General features: G+C 32.5%; 1 protein-coding gene and 1 long non-coding RNA gene across 2 annotated transcripts; one reads left to right on the top strand and one right to left on the bottom strand.

The window, feature by feature from the left end:
• Positions 1 to 2193: 2193 nt before the first annotated feature.
• LOC132931832 (uncharacterized) lies at positions 2194 to 12471 on the bottom strand. The gene is given in 4 exon segments (XM_060997867.1): positions 2194 to 3821; positions 3824 to 4059; positions 7787 to 7915; positions 11770 to 12471. Coding segments are annotated over 4 exon segments (786 nt in total). The 5' UTR covers positions 11897 to 12471; the 3' UTR covers positions 2194 to 3527.
• Positions 12472 to 12746: 275 nt separating this feature from the next.
• On the top strand, positions 12747 to 15226 carry LOC132931833 (uncharacterized). The gene is made up of 3 exons (XR_009662780.1): positions 12747 to 12833; positions 12914 to 12942; positions 13025 to 15226. It is a non-coding gene; the product is annotated as an uncharacterized LOC132931833 (long non-coding RNA).
• Positions 15227 to 21070: the final 5844 nt, after the last annotated feature.

A 21070-nucleotide genomic window follows, 5' to 3' on the forward strand; every position in this document is an offset into this window, starting at 1 on the left:
AATGAATAACCGTACAGACCTAAAATTGTAAGCAAATATTTATGTCGAAAAAATGTATCAATCCGCCCCTATTGGACGGTATGATTGATTCTATTGTGGTATTATATTTATACGATAGTAATTCTTAGTGCGTTGGCACGTTACAAATTTAATATAATATAAACAATATATCATGTCTGGGCAGTACAGTTCCTTCGATACGTACCTACACGATACACAATACATACATATTATATTGAGTACGACAGTGATGATAATATAATACGAAATGAATAACAATAATCTAATCTAACACTAACACACTCGCAATTCGCGAAAACACACTTGCATAGTTACGACTATATAACAAGTGGTAATTATTAACTGTATTTATAATTTATATACCGTACTTATGTAGTGTTACGGTGTCATAGACTCATTGTGAAGTACAACAATGACGTAAAAATTTAATTTAAAATAACTATTGTACAACACGATTAATTATTATGAAAATTCTAAAATGTTTGCGAAACCATAGCAAGTATATAATATTATAATAATATAAATATAATACAAATATACAATACAACGTATCACGAGCAGGTGTAGTATACGTTATAATAATATTAATAATTATAATTGGTACATCAAGACATTTTTGTACAATATTCCTTTTTTCTTACAATTCGGGCGAAACGTGTTCGAAAATAATATATTGACTTGACGGAACTATAAACAGGCCTGGCTTTAATCAAAGATTCGTTGGTAGATATAACGCTAAATTCGAAATCTTGTTTCGGTCCATCTAAAGGCTACGCATTTTAACACTTTGTTTCCTCTACTAATTGTTTACACTCCAGAGCTCTTTATTAAACACTACGTCTATATTGGCGGGAAACAATATTTTTCTTCACCATTATAATATCGATTAATATGTTCACTGTCATACAGACATAATACAGTATACACAGATAAAGTGATAAAGTTTTCAAGTTATATTTAAACAATAGAATCTCGTTATTTGTTATTTTTTATTCATGTTATGTCACGTATGCACAGATCTGAACACACACGAGGTCATTTGCCTATAGTCATCAGCGCCGGATAGGCTAGGCAGTATATCGGCTTACCAAGTTTTAGGATTTCTAACGTTTGATTACAGATATACTGCTAGTAATACTATACGGTTTAATAATTTAAATAATAAACATTCAAATATTTTCCATTACTGTTTGTACTAATTTATTTTACCATAAAAAATAAAATTACAACAAAACATTCATAATCAGCCCATAAGCAATATACAGTACACTGAAGTTTTCTCGGTAGCAATCCGGTCCAATACATTACACATAAGCGATTAATCTAGTGGTACGTACTATAATAAGATATAATATACGATAAACATATGTATATAATACCGTATTTTTAAAGGTATAAACTATTACTATTATAACTATTATACCTATTATACTAGCTATACAGTACCTTCTACAGTTCTACATACACTCAATACTGCGGCGTATTTGTATCGATCTTGTTGAATTTTTTATCGTAGATACCTTTCCTTAGAACCGAATATTTCTGTACTGATTGTTGATATACTATTTTGATTTGTTGGATAAACATCTATTGAATTGAGTTAGATTCATTTTACCACCGTTTGGTATACTTTCACCAACTATAATAGTCTTGACCCGCGGTACAGTCCAACCTACTGCATTTTTATCTGTTTTTTAATAATTTATCATACAGATTGTAAATAAATAATAATTATAGTTCTATTTTTTTCGTTGACATTTTATTTATTTGTTTATGTGTAAAATGACCCACAAATTTCAAAAAGTTGGACCATAATACTGATCTATATTATATAATAGTACTTTTTATTTATAAAAGTACCTAATATAAATCTGAACTTACATACAGCGAATAAAATCAGATCATCAATAATAAAAGTGATTATGAAAACAACGACGCAAAGTGCAAAATTACGTTCCACAGTCGGTACAACATATAAAATCATTAATCAAAATGTGAACAAAATTCACACCATTAGTATTTTAAATCACAAATCATAGTAAATACTATATAGCATGTAAAATGACGTGTTGTTTATGTTTATTCAAAGATTTGGTTTTTGATGTTATTTGTTCAACTCATCCCGACGTTTGTGATGAGAAATTATGTGGTAATGATAAATAAAAACAAAACTTATGTAGACAAAAATGTGTTTGGTAAACAGTTTATTAAATAAATTATAAAAAGAAAGAAAATAAATCGCCTAATATAGGCTACGTTCAACACGTTAATTCAATATAGGTTAAAAAAACATACATACGTATATAGTATATGTCGATAGACACAAAAAAAAAACATTTAGGTACACAATATCAAAATCTTGTAGTCATGAAAACAAATAATAATTGTCGGATCATGACTTATCCTTTACGTTTATACTATTTAAAATTATATGAAATAATAAAATATATTGTCTGTACATAATTCAGTAAAGGTATGGAAACGGAGAGGCCCCCACGACGATGTGCGAGGCTGCACGTACGCCGGACGATAGAGTCATAGGGTACAGACAAGCGCGTGCAAACATGTCAATGGACCGCGGCGCGTCGAACTTGCAGTGTTCGGCGGCGGATCATGTTTGACTGCCGCGTTGAGACGTGTGTGTTCACAGGCACTCGTTTACAATATTGCGAACGCAGTTCGTCGCTATTCAGACCGACGCATGTACGCGATAAATAATAAAATAATATGATACATCATTATTTTAATATAATATACCACCGCACAATATTGTGCATACAAAAATTAAATATAATATTATATGTTTATAAATAAAATAATGAATAATTATGTATAATATAAAAAAAAAATCACACACACACACACACACACACGCACACATCAATAATAATAGTTATAATAATAATAAATAATAAACAATAAATAATAATATATAAAAACATTTGGAAAGTACTCGTTTATTGAGTTGTACGAGTAAATATTATATAAACACAATTTATCGATATTCGCAAACGAATAACCAACAATGTTGAACGAACATAATTTACGCGTGTACGAATTATAACGCGTTTATCGAATTATATAACCATGTTATAATTTATTAACATAAGTATAAGGTAGTGTGTGTGTATGATCGCGTATAAAAATAAAACATTTTGGATATGTACACATATTATGTATAAAAATGAGATCAAAGAACGCGCCTGTGGGTACGACACGACAGTATACAGAGAGAGAAAGAGAGAGTGAGTGATTGAGAGAAAATATCATACGAGATAATATTACATATTACTCCTTGTTTTTGATTATTAAATTATATTATATTCGCGCGTGCGTCGTCTTCTTGCGCGTAAAAAATTGGTAGAATTTTAATATTGTTGTCGTCGTCGTCGTTGTCGTTCCCGTCCATCCGTCCGAAGGGGTAAAAATCCAGTGGCGGGACCGAACGTTGTGGGGAAGAATAAGGGGGGGAGTGATTTGAGTGTCGGTGGCGGCCGTGACGATTCTTATTTGAATTTCGTCTGCGGTAATACGGCCGCCAACAGTTTGGCGTCAGCCACTGCCACGGCTACGGCCGCGGCGTTAGTGGTGCACGTGGCGCAGGTGGTGGAGCAGTTGTTGGCGCCGGCGGTAGTGGTCGTGGCCGCGTGCACGGGTACCACATACACGTCGGCGAGCTTCTTGCCGGTGGCGACCGGAGCGCGGTGGTGGTACTGCTGCTGCACCTGTCCAAACCCTCCCTTGACGGTGTCGTCGTAGCTGGGTGGCGCGAACAGATGGTACGGCGGTGGTGGGCGTCTCCGGGCTTGTAGTTGTGCTGTCCGTGGTTCCGGATGCCGTACACGTGTCGGCGCAGGTAGCCGGCGTGCGGCAGCTCAACGGGGCGGCGCGTATAGATGGGATTTCCGAAGAACAGTTCGGAGCACGTGACCACGAAGAAGAACAGCACCAGGCCACCGAACGCGGCCAGGTACCATACGGCGGAAAGCGCTTCCTCATCGCCCACTGCACCAGACGTCGCATCGTCGTCTTCCGCGTCTGCGCATCACAAAAAAAAAAAAAAATTTATCAAAAAATTGTCTATTATAATCACTATATACAATAGATGGCGTGCGATTTTTCCACCCCTTATATCCACAATCACTAATTATAATTTATAATATCTATTATGAACCACCGATATTTCGAAACGACGCAGACTTACATACATATTATATCATAACATTATATAATACATATTTTATGGTGACAGAGATCGATTGGAGTAATTTGAGAACCAAATAAAGTTAATATTAAAAAAAAACAGATGTAAAAATATCGCGTGTTGTAAAGTATCTAACTGTCATTACTCAATTACAGCATATATACTTATTCAGGGGGTAAGGAAAAGGGAGAATTTAGATCGTAAACAGTTTTGTACCCTGCACCCGCTGAACTAATTTTCTGCGGACGTCCCAGTAAAAAAAACCTTACAATCCATTATCCAAACCGGAACTAATAATATTAACCAGACAACAATTATATATATATAAATATATAATTTACAATAATACTACATTATTTATTTCCGGCTTTCCGGTTCGATCTAGATTTCTCCGATGACGTCATTATTTTTTACGACTGAATTTGACTTTTTGGTTTTACGTATCGATTATTCTACGTTTTATATATATTTTCATAAGCCTGAAGTCTTACATTGAAGTAGGTATAACGACTGAATATATTATAATATATAATATATTGTTGTTGCTCGTTAAGTATTACGCAACGACCGTATTATTCGTCGCTTGTCGCTACCGTATATGTGTGTGCAGTCGCAAATGCGGATTAAGATATATTTTAAATGTATATTATGTATTATAATAGGTACTAATAATATATTTCTGTAGATACGAGACACGAAAATGATGAAAGTCGAGTGAAAGAATTAACGATGAAATAAAATTTAATACAAATTCGGTCTCGCATAATTTTACGACTCGGGGATTTAAAATAATTTTCAATTAGATGTACTTATAACTATAATAAATTATAATTAATAAACCTATAGTTTGAGCGTGTGTCTGTATGTATAAATGTATGTTTTGAAACGTATAAATGATTAACGAATATATCAAAAGTCGATAATTAGTGTTTCGTCATGATGCGTAATTAAAAACTTATCGAATATATAGCTATAACAATCTCGTGTTATTTTATTTATCTTCGTTAAATTTTACATATACACAGACAACATACTGATCTTCAATAAAAATAATCGATTCAAGTAAGACAACGTTGGGTGTGTGAAATGCCTGTTTACGTGTATGATTTAGGCGGGGGTTGAACACGCTAAAATGGGACACAATCTTAGATTCTGCGTACAATTTAAAAAATATATACACATTTTTGCCAACCGTCGCATTATGGAGGAGCAAATCAATTTCGTAATAATGTACTCTGCAGTCGATTACAATAAATGGAAACGTATATTATAACGCGACATGGGTATTATACGTATACTAAACCGCTCACCACGTTCGAATTAAATTATTACGTTGGTATAAACGTATACGATGTGTATATATAGTGGTCTTGGATATTTTTAAAACCTGCCTAATGGCTATTATTTTTGCACCACACCTGACAAAATGTGTTTACCTACATATTTGTTACGCCGCGTCTGGTTCTGCGGACGCCCTTGTAAAAACACTACACCGTCCGATTATACAGTGTATTATATGTTAGATAAAATAAAAAAAATCTACGAATAAATTTCGAAAACACCCGAATGTAATTTGTTTTAAATCCGCGGACACTTGACATGCGCGGCGCGATAAGGCGAGGTTTAGTATTATTTATAATTATTTATTATAGGTGATATAATGGTCAGTACTCGGTAATATACATAATAAGTTGTTGAGTACAAAATACGGATGACGTATTTGTTTATGATTTTATTGGCGAAAAATCGCGAAGAGGATTATTAAAGTATTTACAAAAATTATTACCACCGCGAAGAGATAAGATAGATAGAACGGCCGTAATGTTAATACTATATACCCGCCGACTGCCTACAGTAAACAGCGAAATTATAGATAATAAAATATAATATCTAATTAACGGTATATACATAAAATCATTATACGTATTATTTTATTATATATATATAATATATTGTCCCGCGACGATAAGATGGCCATCAAACACTCCATATGAGAGGATTAATTGGATTAAATATTTCAATATCGATTGCAATTATATGATTTAATATAACATGTTGAAAGCCCGTAAAATAGAAACGGTTTGACGGGGCTTAAGCTTTTAGCGTTATATTATATTTTAGCGTTGCGGTAATTGTTTTGCCAAAATAAGAAACGCGACTAAGCACATAAAAAAATTGTACACAGATTAGGTATTATATAAAATTACATTTAGTACCTATTAGGTATATACACCAAAGTAATATTCGATAATTTTGAAAACGTATGTAACAATTTTTATGCTAGGTACTGTTTTATTTCTAATATAACTATTAATAATTCGTTATATATGGGCATGCGGTGAATTTAAATATGATATATAATTTTATAGATATTAAAATAAATTAGTTTTATAAAAAAATCTTCAAATAATTACAAAAACATAATTTTATAATTCATAAAATATTTATATAATAAAAAAAATAAATAGCGAAACATCAACCGATCTATCGGCGTAGTGAACAAAATAACAGACTATTGTCAACTCTTTATTATCGCGGACGGCACGCGCTTGGCTCGTATAATAATTGATAGATAAACTGCGAATTAAACGCCACGCGCGATCTCAGAGGTATTATTGACGCTGCGTCGCTGCGGCGAATAAAAACAGCCGGTAAGCGCGCGAGCATATAACATCAAAAGTTATAAACGTATAATCTAAATATATACGTATTTTTACAAAACTATATATGTATTAAAAAACCTAATTGTAAATATATACACTGGTTAACGAGATCGAAATAAAGTTTAAAATCCGTGAACCTGCAGTTGGTGTTCTATACCTCATCCCTTATATAGATGCAAATGATGCAATAAACTATCACCGTTATCAGAATAAAATTATTATACTCCGTTAAAATAATAATATAGAAATGCGTAGAAATAACATTACTATGACTACTATGGAAAAAGTAATAAGGAAAATTCTCCGACGTCATATTCGCGCGGTTTCGGCACGTATTAATCGCAAAACTCGTGTGATTTATTCACGAGAATGTGTTTTCGGTAGCTGTTTGTTGACTTTAGTTTATCATTTCGTTTCGAAACACGGTTTTAATCGGTTAGGTTGATTGGTAGGAGGAAGGGTACGAACGTTTTGTGTCTTAGAAAAAAAACAGAAATACTCGATAACAACGACGCACATCAGTCATTAACTTCATCAATACGACATGATGATGATACCCACTACCCAGTACCTCGTCAGATGTCAAATATCTGAAATTCCGAGAGACGGAAAACATAATTAGTGCAAATTACGAATGATGTTCATTATACACCAACGTATAATCTTCAGCTGACTCGCCGAGACCATTAGGGGTACGACAACGTCGCGGAAATCAAACGACTTGTGGGCAAGGGGGGGGTTGGGTAACACTTCGAATCGATATTGGTTGCGGTCGTCGTCCCCGCGGGATATTCACGAAGAAATTCTCCGTCCCATCCAGTTTGTTATATGTGCGCACACCCACCCATCAGCAAATTAAAGTTACATAATTCGATAATCGTATCGCGATGAAGCTTACCGGTAATGTTGGCGACGTTTGTGTAGTTTTGAGCGTTAAAGTTGTACGTTTCGGAGTTATCCTTCATGGCCGATGCGGCGGCATTTCCGTCCACGTCGACGACTCCTTTAGATCTAAACATCGAAGTTTCTGTAAACAAAAAAAAAAAAAATGCCGACAATTTAGTAAAACCGATCGATACATGTGCGTATACGTCACATTATTTAATTATGAATATTATGGCGACGATTACATGTCGAACGTGGAAAATATAAGCAGCTAATAGTATACAGTGGATAACGTCATCGATTAATTGTATATTAATAATAAGTATATTATATCAAAATATATCAATCGACAATATGATATCGCTATACCTATGGTATATTTTTATTATTTGAACATCAGCTGTGGCATGGTCAACGGGACGGGGGCGAGGGGGGTTCACGGTTATTGTGAATCATTCGCAAAGGTCGCCGACCTCGAGCACACGCGCGCGACCGACGAATGCGTCGTTTTGTCCGGCGCGGCATCGGAATCTACGACAAAAAAAAAATATCGTATATAAATATTGTAATAAATAATACAGCGGCGGTGGTACAAATAACAATAATAATAATAATAACAACAACAGTCACGTTTCTCGTATCGCCTGCAAACCGTTTATTGGAAAATAATATTATTAATTTATTGTTTTTGCGACGACGACGAACGGTTTGAGCGCAATAATAATAATATCATCACGGCATGGCTACAATTTTATACTACGCGACGTTTATTTAAACGACGACCTCGACGAGCAGTTTTAACACCAACGCCGTTAAAGAGTAATTTTTTTTCGAGTTTTTGTTTTTAACGTCGACGAATCCGCACGTCGTCGCGCATTTCGACACACTTTAATGTTTATGCGTCGTATGGAATTGTTAAATAACCATCATCTCAATAATATCGGTTATTGGAGGTCTAAGTCGTTAAATATTAATTTAAAATAACGATGAAAACATCACTGCCGCTTAATGCTGACACATGTGCGTTCGTCATATATATAACGGGTTGAGGGTTAGGAGAGGGGTGTGAGTGGACGATGACCTATCATGAGGAGGATGACCGACACTCGACACGCGAACACAAAAGAGAGTGTGTGTCAGAGTGAGAGAGAGTGTATAGGGGGGAACTTTTTCGTCTCGTAGATGAGATTGTTTTTCGTCTCTCTGAGATACCGAGAAATTCCATAATAGAAGTCTACACGGCAGGTAAACAAGCATCCCGTATATAATATCACAGCATCAGCTTATTATTAAAAACGAATACGATTTCTTTGAACTCTGCGTGGGGCGGTTTAAAAAAAAATTATATTATATGACCGAATATCCGAGCGATTGGTGTAATACAGATTCCAGACGAAATTACGAGAATAATATTTTTATAGATCACCGTCACTACATAATATTATAGGTACCTTTTAATCGACCGAAAATAGGTCAAAAAATTCTATACAGTCGACAAGACGCATTATGGTAATTTAACTATGCTGTTTGAAAGTTTTCGTAAAATACTCGGACATCGCCTAATGTACATTATGACAGGGATTGGGGGGAAGTAAACGATTTTTGGGACTTTTAAACACAATAATATAAACGTAAGTACGCTCTGGACGACAAAAACTACAGTATAATAATAATAATAATAATAATAATACAAATAAAAATGGCGAAATGTCGTAAACATTCCTTTACGGAAAGGGAACGGCGTAAAACCAAATGAAAATAATAATATTGTGTTGGAACGTGTATAAAAATCGCGGACGAGGATTTCGGCGTTGTATAATGTACGATATATCCAAGCAAGCAAGCACGCACTACGCACACATACACTCGGTTGTATACACACGCGTGATGTGGGTAAGCGGAACTCGTTTTCTCGCACGTACGCCAACCGCATTGTAATATTATTATTATTATTATGTCGCGACCACGCGATTTTTCGAACAAAGTGCAAGCAGTGTTGCACTCTTAATATTAGCGCTTACACCACCTTACGCCACACGATAATATTATTAACTGTTGTACACGACGCGACGACGACCACCGGAAGTACCTATTCGTACAACGCCTTTTCGACGATCCACAAACGATCGGAATTATAATAATATACAGATCATCCGCGATCGGTGGGACGTGATTTCGGCCATGTTTTTCTGACCCGTTCGAAAGACGATAACATAAAAAATCATAATATTATAATAAAATAATATCGTAAGTCGTATGTGTTATAGTAATTATTATTATTATTATTATATAGGCCGATCGCAATAGCACGTCTGTGTTCTCGTCCTAGTTGCACGTGCGAACGCAGCCGGTGCCAATACGCCATATGTATATAATAATAATAATATGTGCATAATACTTATATGCACTATACTACGCCGGTTGTTTGTCGAACGTAAAAACAAAACAAAAGAACGAGAGGTGTAGTAGTAGTAGTAATAATAATAATAATAATGGCAATATTGTTTGTTGTTATTCCCGATATCGTATGTCGTAGCAGTTATTTTTTTCGCTATTACAAAGTGAACAGCGGAAGTCGACGTCTTTCGACACGATCGTACCACCACCGGGCACCACCGAATAAAGTCGCAGTTATTGACGACGATATAATACGTATTATAGTGTTGTAATTTATGTCGCGCACCGCAGCCCGATCCCTCGTGCTGACGTAGTTATTACAAAGTTCGGTTGTTTTCGTACGCGTGTCGCATTCACTTTTTTTTTACCACTATTATAGCCAGCTCGTTTGTTTGCCACATCCCACATGTGTCGCATCAATTATTATTATTGTTCTACTGCAGAAATATATTATAGGCTCGTGTTTTCGGAACGTTTATTATGCAGAGCTTAATTGACGACGAGAAGAAATAATAATAATATACTCTTATCGTCTGGCTGTAATTGTTTTATTTTTCAAACAAAATATAATAGTAATATACTAAAATATGCGATGACGAGATGAGACGACCTTAGCGAACAACGCTGATAAATGGGATCAACCGTCCGTCTATTCGATTAAAATTATGGCAAATATTTGTGTTGGATTCGTTTTATAATAATATATGGTGTAGTGTTCGACATTTTATTGTCGTAAGACAAAACCGAACAGTCTCGAATTTAGGGCAACCGGTAAAATTCAATCCGACGGCGTCCACTGTATACAAATGATCGTACACCTTATTATATATTATTACAATGTTACATACGTGAGTACAACTATCTCCGCGAGCTTATCGATACCTTACCCGGAGAACTGGGCTATACGCGCGACTCAATTTGGCGACAGTATAATATAATGTTATTATCGATGCGAGCGCCGGCCGGAGTGACGCGTGAACAAAATATACATTACACCAGACGCGCGTATATAACGTGTTTCGCAATGTTTACGCTATCAAAACGACGGCGATGACTGGTCTCAAACTCCCGAAACGCGTCTGCGGTCACGTACACATCAAGAATCTACGCGGATACCGTACAGATAACGACTTAGACACGCATTAAGATCGCCCAAGGTAAATTATTATATCGTCCGCCGAGCAAGTAAGTAATATGGCGATGATAGGCGAGTGAAAAAAAAATTGTAAAACAAAAATGAACCGTCTGGCGACGAATTCTCGCCGAAACAGCTATCATGTCATAACGATATATTGTTGTGGTCGTCGCGAAATGACCCACATAATATTGTCTTTCCCAAACAGAGATAGACCCGTGAGGTGGTGGAGCTTTGGGGCGGACGAGAGAAAACGATTCGACTTACTATATACGACAACATAAGATTATGTTGTTTACAAACCGCTATAATATTATAATATAGCTAACGTGTACCGATTTTTTTTTTTTTGTACCGACCGCGGCGGCGGCGGTGGCGGACGGACACGTGTTGAGGTAGGACGCGGACGAGCAAAACAAAAAAAAAAATAATATAACGACAGAAAACCGAAAAACTAGTCTCACCTTTCATCCTGGTCATCACTGTGGCGGCGTCGGTGCACGACGCCAGTGCGGCGACGACGGCCACGATCACGGATCTGGGCACGTAACAGCGCGCGCTGGAAGCTGCTGATGGCGACGACGACGTCATGTTCAGGCGGGCTGACTTGTCGGCGGTGGGCGGCTGCGGCTGATGCCCGCTGATGGTCGTTACCGGCGAGCGAATGTCGTCGCAACACCGGTGCTGGCTTATGTACTGTATAGCAACAGTTGTAGTTGTAGTCGTAGTCGTAGTCGCGGTTTAGCAGCAGCAGTAGTAGTACTCGTTACGAACAGTGCTACAGTACGCGGAGCGCGCCCGCGTGTGTGCGTGCGTCCGTCGTGAGCTGCGCTGCGTGCGGCGCGTATGTGTACGATAATGATGGTCGCACACGGTATACAGTATGCGTACAGTATAATATTATAATAATAATATAATGATATTATATGTTGTCACGGGCGAAAATCACTTGTTAGACACGCTTGCGAGTGCGAAAAATTACGAGGAGAAAACTTTTGAAAATTTTCAAAACAAACGGTTATTATTAGCGCGATTTCGAACTCGGACAACGATATTTGACGGAAAATTTGTTTTGAAACGCGACCCCAACGTGGTGCAAGACGCAAACGACTTATATATATATATGTATATGGCGTACGAACTGTTTGTCTTGCCGGCGGGCACTTGTCGTTCCTATGAGACGAGTGAGTGCGCGTAACGGATCTTATATATTGTATTACCAGACGGCGGCGGCGTCGTCGAACCGCGGGGAAAGGTGCGCGCGTGTATTATCTCCGGCGGCGGCGGCGTTGTACACGCGTATAATACGGTACGGATTACGCGCGCGCGCCCGCACGGATCGGGACGGCAGCGGCGTATACGCACAAATTATACAGATAAGCCGGTCGGCCGAGGACTCGGGACGACGACGACGTGCCAACTGCCAAATACAACAGTCGCCGCGCGTACGCGTACCACGCGGTAATTGCAACCATGGCGTGGCGGCGGCGGCGGCGGCGTACCTTCGACGTACACAGTGACGCGTGCGGTAAAATATTAGTATTATATTATTATATGTATTTGAAATATTTATAATAATTAATAATATTTTTATTTTTTTCGTGGTAGTTTTTATTATTTCTATTGCCGTTGTACGGGTAAGCAATAACAACAATAATAATATACATTATAGGCGTGTTTATTAATCATTTTGCGGTAGACTTACTGTATAATTTTTAGGTATCGGCGGCTGTTACCATGATTTGTATACCGCACGTGGCGGCTGCGCACAGTCCAATGGACACGTTCGTTTTGCAGTAGACTACAACTGTATAATATTTAGGTACCGGCAGCGGTAACCAAGGTTTGTATACCGCACGTGGCGGCTGCGCACGGTCCACAGTGTTTTCACGCTGTAGAGTGTAGACGCGCGTGCGATTTACGATAATTTCAAAACATACCTTTCTCGTTTCCAACCCTCACACTTCTGAGAAGTTCCACGCCACAGCAAATATAATATATTTTATCATTACCCGTCATCATCATTCGCTCATATCCTGATTTCGTTTTTAAAAATAATTATTTACTTCCTATAACATAATATATACTATATATATAGTGTATACTCATAAATATGATGGCCGCGGGTGAGGATGTTTTCTGCGATCAGGGTTCGTTACACCGACACCACATGTATAGTATAATTTTATTATTATATCGAGGGGGTTAATATTTAAATTGGATTTTTTTCATTTTCACTGCGACTGCAACTGCGTTTCTTAAATTCGTTAGAATTCGTCATCACGAATTTACATTGCATTATACTAAATTATTGTGTATACCTAGTTATAGCATACTAAAGATAGATTGAAAATAAATACTTTTAGTTTCATGGTGGATATTCTGCATAACAACTAAACCGATGAACAATTTCCAGCGTGTGTTTGAAGTCATGAACCCCCTGTCTTCTCTACCCGATATCGCCGATCGGTTGTATAGCATTCATCTCGCGGCCGAATGTTTTATAAATTAATAACATACTCTGTTGCGCAATATTTTATTTCCGTACCATTTGCCACGGTTGTACACTATACATTATGCTATCGCAGCATGTATTTGAACTTTTCATGGTCTTTTAGCCTGTTGAAAAAAATAGGCCAAACAATATTGTATACATTACTGGTTTTCGAGTTTAAAAAAATGAATAAACTACTATAAGATAATTGTTGACTATCCTTTTTGAAAATGATATTAAACAGTATATACTAATAGTAATGTCTGTATTGTCGATGCTTAAACGATTTTATAGAAATAGCATATCAGTAATTTATTTTTCATCAAACGCTCTCAATTTAATGAATGTGTTTGTTTAGACTACGGGAAGATTAATTTGACTAATATCGTGCAACATTGTATAATGGTTTGCTAATTGTTAGTCATCGTTTCATATTTTTAATAGCATATTATAGTATGCGAATGTTAATTCGAGTTTCAAACTACAAAAAATAAATTATCAATGTATACAACCGTTTGTCGTGAGTTTTGTGCAGTTATATATGTATTCACAAATCTAAGTGCTGTATAATTTTAAATATTGTTAGTTAGAACTTTAATAAAGTTCTTATTTTTTATATACTATATATGGCAAACATATCATGTATACTTCCAAACGTTTTAATTCAATAAAAATAATGTGGGGTGTACATACAAATGAAAACCTAAAAAATATACAGGAGTTTGTAACTGCTTTAATGCTACAATAATTTTTAATTTATTGAAGATTTTCGAATTTGATTACCTAATTAAAAAAATAATAATAAATAATAAATAATGAATACAACTACATTACTTGAATATTGTGTATACGAAACTCATAAAAAAAAATCTCATAAATCTTAAATTAATATATAAAATACAAATTACATATTTTTTAAATTATAATAATTTGGTGGTTTCTTTATTTATAAAGATTCCATAAATGGTACATCATTAAAATTTGAATCTGATCTTAATGACCCAATAAAGAAACTGTGCCACATCGCCCTAACAGGTTTGGGTAAAGGTACTTCAAATGATTTATAATATTATATGCTTTAACGCAAAATAGAGTGAATAGAGCAAATCTTACACAGGGCTTTTTATAATACCATAGAGATTTTTTTAAATTAGTACTTTTGGTTTTTATGAAAGTTATGCATGTCTCCGGATCATGATATAATTTTACTTAATGACTAGGTATCAAAATTTTATTATTTTTTTTTACGTTCTGTATAATAAATTTATACAACAGGTATACTTTACGTAAAATAATATTATAAATGCAGACGAACATTTTATTTTTAAATTGATTAATTTTAAAATTATTCTTTCTCAGTGTCATGCTCTTATACACTATTCATAGAACTATAAAAGTGCGCGATTATAATAGTTATTATACAACCAAATGGCAAATAGTTAAACGAATTTAAAAATGTAAAATAAATAAATTATTTCTAATTTTAACAATGATATTTGAATTTTATATTTTGAGTAATTTTGATAGTATTTTTATTATATTTGATTCAATAATTGTATTCTACTGTTAAATAAAAAATTAAGAGAAAATTGTGAAATAGCTGGTGGTAACTGAAGTCATATAAAGACGGTCAAATAAAACTATCGAACAAAATTATGTAAAAATAATATTCGATAATATAATGAAAACCGAATAAATAGGTATTCCATACCAAAAAAATGTAAGTTATTATTTGACCTTGATCAATACGAAAAACTTCTTTCAGCCGTGAACAGTTTAACCTTGAAAATTCAAACGTATGTGTAGAAATCAAATAATATTATCCCCTTAAAATTAAAAACATTTACAATTAATTTTGTACTTGATGATATAAAATTTTAAAAATAATAACAACCTTTTTTTCATTTTTAACTGATGACAGGCTAATCCATCACTAATAGTATAAACACTATAAACTATTATGTGTCAATGTACAAAAAAAAATGTATATCATAAGATAAGTATAATTATTTCCATTTTAAATACTGAAGGTTAGGTTAATGAGTGATGACTAATGAGAAAATATTATATTTAATTTCAATGTGTATTAAAAAATTATTTTTTTTTTGTTCTGTAATGTTTTAATATTATGTTTAAATCGAACAATCGTCCATTACGTATATATTGACTACCGTTATTTGGAATACTTACGCTAATGGTCCAATTATAAGTACCGAAATAAACCAAATTATCAGATTGTGATATAAATTATTATACCTAATATTGTTATTATTATTATTATTATTTGATAGTTAAACACACATTTCTCTGATGACCTTATGACAATTTAATTATAATATATACCTCTTCATAACTGTATACAGTATACTAGGTATAACCACAGAATAATAAGGTATATTATTATATACAATACTACAATAGTACATAACGTCATAAACTCACAACTATAATAATATAGTCCAGTGGAGTTTAACCTGTAGTATGAGGTTCGTGAAAACTTAGTAAAAAAAGCGGCTACTCTATAATTGCATTTAATGAAAACATTTTAACAGTTTAACACTAATAAAAATGACATTATTTAGTTGAAATTAAGTGAGCGACGAATTAATTGAGTTTTCGTCAAATAAAAATGAACATAACTTTTTCCAAAAAACCATAAAATTTGAATAATTTTGGATTTTTATTAAGGATTATCAAAACGAGCAGTGTTTCTACTTCCATTTGTTTCAGCTAATTTTGTGAAACGCTTTTTTGTTTTACAGTCCAGTTTTTTGTTCCCAACCTTTTTTTACCCCCAGCACCCTTAGTTATTTTCTAAAAATCCGGAGGTACCCTAAACTCTATACTAGAATAGTAATATATCCTGTATTTATATTTATATTTTGTAACTTCGGTTTTATTTAACTAAGTGCTTATGTATACACAAAAGTAGTATGTATATATATATAATATAGGTACAAATATCATATTTTATTTATAAAATAAATTATTACATTGAACATTAACTAAAAAATATATTTCAAATAATTTTACGGCGCCCTAAATTTAAGTTCTAGACACCCTGCTGGCTGCTATAGGGGACCTCTTTTCTAGTCATTATATATTTATAAAAACAAATATCAGTCAAGATTGAATTGTACGTATTTCAGCTTCAAATATAAGTCCTATCATGGTTCATTAATCTAAGAATTAAATCAAATATCCAATTAAAGTTTAAATTTGTTATTATATTATTTTAAAATGGAAATTTGATGTAGGTAAATATTATTATACTATTATTCTTATGTTTATTTTTAGTTTTTAATTCATAATTTTGTTTTTACTATTTGTAACCATGTGTGTTAAGTGTGGTGAAAGAGGTTGGGTCGTTTAAACAAAATTTTAGGGACACGGTAAATTTTGCATTACACCGACAAATATAAATTTGAAGCGCCGAGGCTGCAATATTGTAAGAATAAGAAGTATTTTCCTTCACGTCGGTTCAAATAAAGATACATACTTACATTATATTTTACATTAGCTTATTTATAAATTATAAAGTAAATCGAGTACAATATTATTTTGTTTCAATAAAAGTAATAAATTGAAGTATCATTTTAGATTTTGATTTCTTTGAAGGAGACGGAATAATTATATCAATTCCCGGTTTTATAGTGACTCGCGCTTTGAATAAGAACACTTTTGTGATAGAAAACAATTTATCAGATAATTTATATTTAGCATGTCTAGTTATCACAGACTGTAATTTTTGAATTTTCTAAGAATATTTTAGTAGTTATTTACAGGAAGTGAAAAATAACACGAAAAAGTTAAAGAAATTGTAATCTTCACTACTAATGTTAATATTCTAAGCATCTGAATTGAAAAAAATGTTCAGTAAAACTATATCTATGTCGTTATATTGTTATACGAATATATATTACAATATTTAAGACTTATTGTAATTATTATCACCAATTTATATAGTAATGACGACATAATATTGTAGTATTTGTAAGTTTTGAAACACTTAAGAATTTATAGTTATCGTTAATTATTGGTGTATTAGACATTAGTAATTTTTATGATGTTATATATTAAAATGTATCATATTAGCTCATATTTAATTTGAGAATGATCATAGTTTACAATTCAATAGGTATATAAACTGGTAATTTTTATTTGGTAAAATATGTTTGATAAAATATATTAAAAATATTGAATTTGTTTTCTACCATGTTTGAGTTATACACCAACTGCAGGATATATAAACAATATCATTCATAATTTTGTAACAAAAGTTAATGATGTAAATATAAATAAATATAAATGACGTATTGATGAAGATTTAAAAATGGTCAATAACATTGTACAAGGTAATACACGAATATTTAAAAACAAAAATAAATCCATGATTAAATTTGAGCAAATAAAAAAAATTTTAAAAAGTTAAATTGGTTATAAACTGTAAATAAACTGTACTCCGAATCTTTTTTAGGGAGTAGAAACCGTTATTAATAGGTATCTAAGCACTCTAAAGGATAATAGTTTTGATGTACAATTTATTTACATTATATTTTGGTTTAATATTTCATAACCTCGAGGAAGAAATGAATGACGTCAAAATTAAAAACATTTTTTTATAAATTCAAAACACAATCTTATAAATCTACGCGTTAAAATAATATTGTGCATTTGTGCTTGTAATTTTGTTATTTATCAATTTGTTTTTGTTTTCTAAACTTTATGGTAGGGTGTTTTTGGTTCTTCGTCAAGGCGAAATATTATATGAAGGAGAACTATAATATGCATAATATTGCATATAGACCATATATAAACTAATATATATATAAGACGTGTGGTAGGCAGCGATCAAGGACATGTTTACGCTACAGCGTAAATAATTGTTGTTTTGGGTCTACAATTCTCTATAGGATAATTATTTGTTTAGTTGTTTGTTAATTTAAGTATTTGAATGATTGGAGTATGGGATAAACCTTTCAATAATAACAACAACAAATTAATTATTTTTATTGTTGTAATACACGGTTATTATCCTACTAATAAAATATTTAAATTTTTTTATTATTTTTATTTAAAAAGATATTTACAGTCTGTATACACAATTAACACAATAATTATATTAGTTGACATTTGTACAAGACTTGGAAAAATACGATGGTAGGGAGCATCCATCAACACTACTTTCAGTACTTTCAGTTTTTATAAAGAAAGATTTAAATAAAAGTTAAAGTCATTTTACTTTAAAGTTGCATTAGATATCGCGAGGGTACCCCGTCATTAGGTGTATATTATACATTTAAATTCAACGATAATTATCGTTGAAACTTACAAAAAATGATTTTGAGCATTGAGCTGACTGCACAGAATAACTGTAGATAATAATTCAAAAAGATTCATTGGAAATCATACCGTGTCTAGAAAATGCTGTTATAAATATTTAGGGGAAATTTTAAGTAGCTGATGATTATTCATTTTTTAATTATCTTGTTTTACAAAATAAAACCGTTCAAGTTCGGTGTACAGCTATAAATAAACAAAATTGATTGTGCTAAAATATGGTGTTGTGTAAATATTTTCATTTTTCTGTAATATTATACTCTTTTGATTTCACAAAGTACCAACTCGATCCAATTTACCACAAAAACCCTCCTCAGAGTTGAAAATTGAAGCATATACTACTTCAAAAAGTGACGACACACACAAAAAACATATCATGTATATTTATATAAAACCAATAAATTCATTTTCGCTTCGTTCAGAATTATAATGTAGTTAGATATTTTTAAATGTATGTTTTATAAAGGATATATAACGCTTAAAAATATTTTATACTTATTACGAGTGATGACTAAAATGGCTTTAATAATATAGGTGAATACTAACTATTAAGATATTATAACTCATAAGTACTTAATATGATCATCTAATTTAATAGGATATTAAGAAGAAACTTTTTAAGATAATAATTTCTTATGTTTAAAGATTAATTGGTATAATTATTAATTAATAATTTGTTTGTCAAATTAAGAGATACGAAGCATCAATGATAATAATGTTGAGTCATTGAGTGCAATAGATTGATAAAAAATTATGTTTTCACATTTCGTATACCAAGTATCATGGTTTTATATTATCATCTAAGACTCTTAAGTAGTAACGTATAATACTAAATATGAAATTGAATTGTCAAATGGATCACATTTGGAGTTTGCACATACCCAAGAGGATATTCAACTGGAGCATTGGAGTTGTGGAGTGTGCCGAATACATAGGTACTAATATAAGGACTTTGATTTATTCATTTGCTGATGACTGATGGTAAACTTTATTATAACCATGTTTAAGTGTGTATCTTCATAATATCAATGAATACTTAAGTGGTTTAATGCAATTTTGAGTGTTTAACAGTTAATAATACAGTCTATAGAACAAATTCAAGAATGATGGAAAATCTTAAAAATAGATAGTTTTGATTAGTAGGGATCTAAAGAGTTCATTATCGTAGGAAAATAAAAATAAAAAAAAATGATATAAAACAAGTGTTAAAGTACAGATGTAAAACACTTATATGAATGTAATTTGAACATGGGTTATTGTTTTCTGAAAATAATGTCATTGGTGATTTAAAATCAAACATACTTAATACTTATATTTATATAACTTATAAGAAGTATACAACGTAGTTAAATAAAACACTAGAATACGACAATCAAATGAACAGTAAAATACACTAAATGTTGTGGTCGTATATATAAATGCGGTATTGTTCAAATCTCCATAAAAATAATAAGTTTTTAATAAATATATAATCTTATTTATGAGATAAATACTGGCCCATGTATTTTTAATTTTTACAAAATTTAAACGGTTGACACAACAATACATTTTGAGGAAAAAGTCGTTATTTTTATTTTATAAAAAATAGTAAATACTAAATATTGGAGTCGGTTTTATATTTCAACATTTAAAATTATCTAAGTTAATAAACTACAAGTTTAGTATTAAAATGTATTAATGTTATAATTATTATTGTATTGTATATATAAATATATCTATATTTCAAGTAACAATAATTAACCGTTTTAGTTACACTTGGTGTATTACTATTATACATATTAAAATAATTACGAGAATAATATTACAATACTACTGACGAAAATTATAATGTAGTGACAGCTTATTTATAAATTATAATTGTTAGAATTATTTAAAAGTTGATATTTATAATATTCTGTAATACAATATTTATAAATATGGTAATAATAGAT

This window comes from Rhopalosiphum padi, chromosome 1 (genome assembly GCF_020882245.1).
Source record: "Rhopalosiphum padi isolate XX-2018 chromosome 1, ASM2088224v1, whole genome shotgun sequence".
Classification (NCBI taxonomy): domain Eukaryota; kingdom Metazoa; phylum Arthropoda; class Insecta; order Hemiptera; family Aphididae; genus Rhopalosiphum; species Rhopalosiphum padi.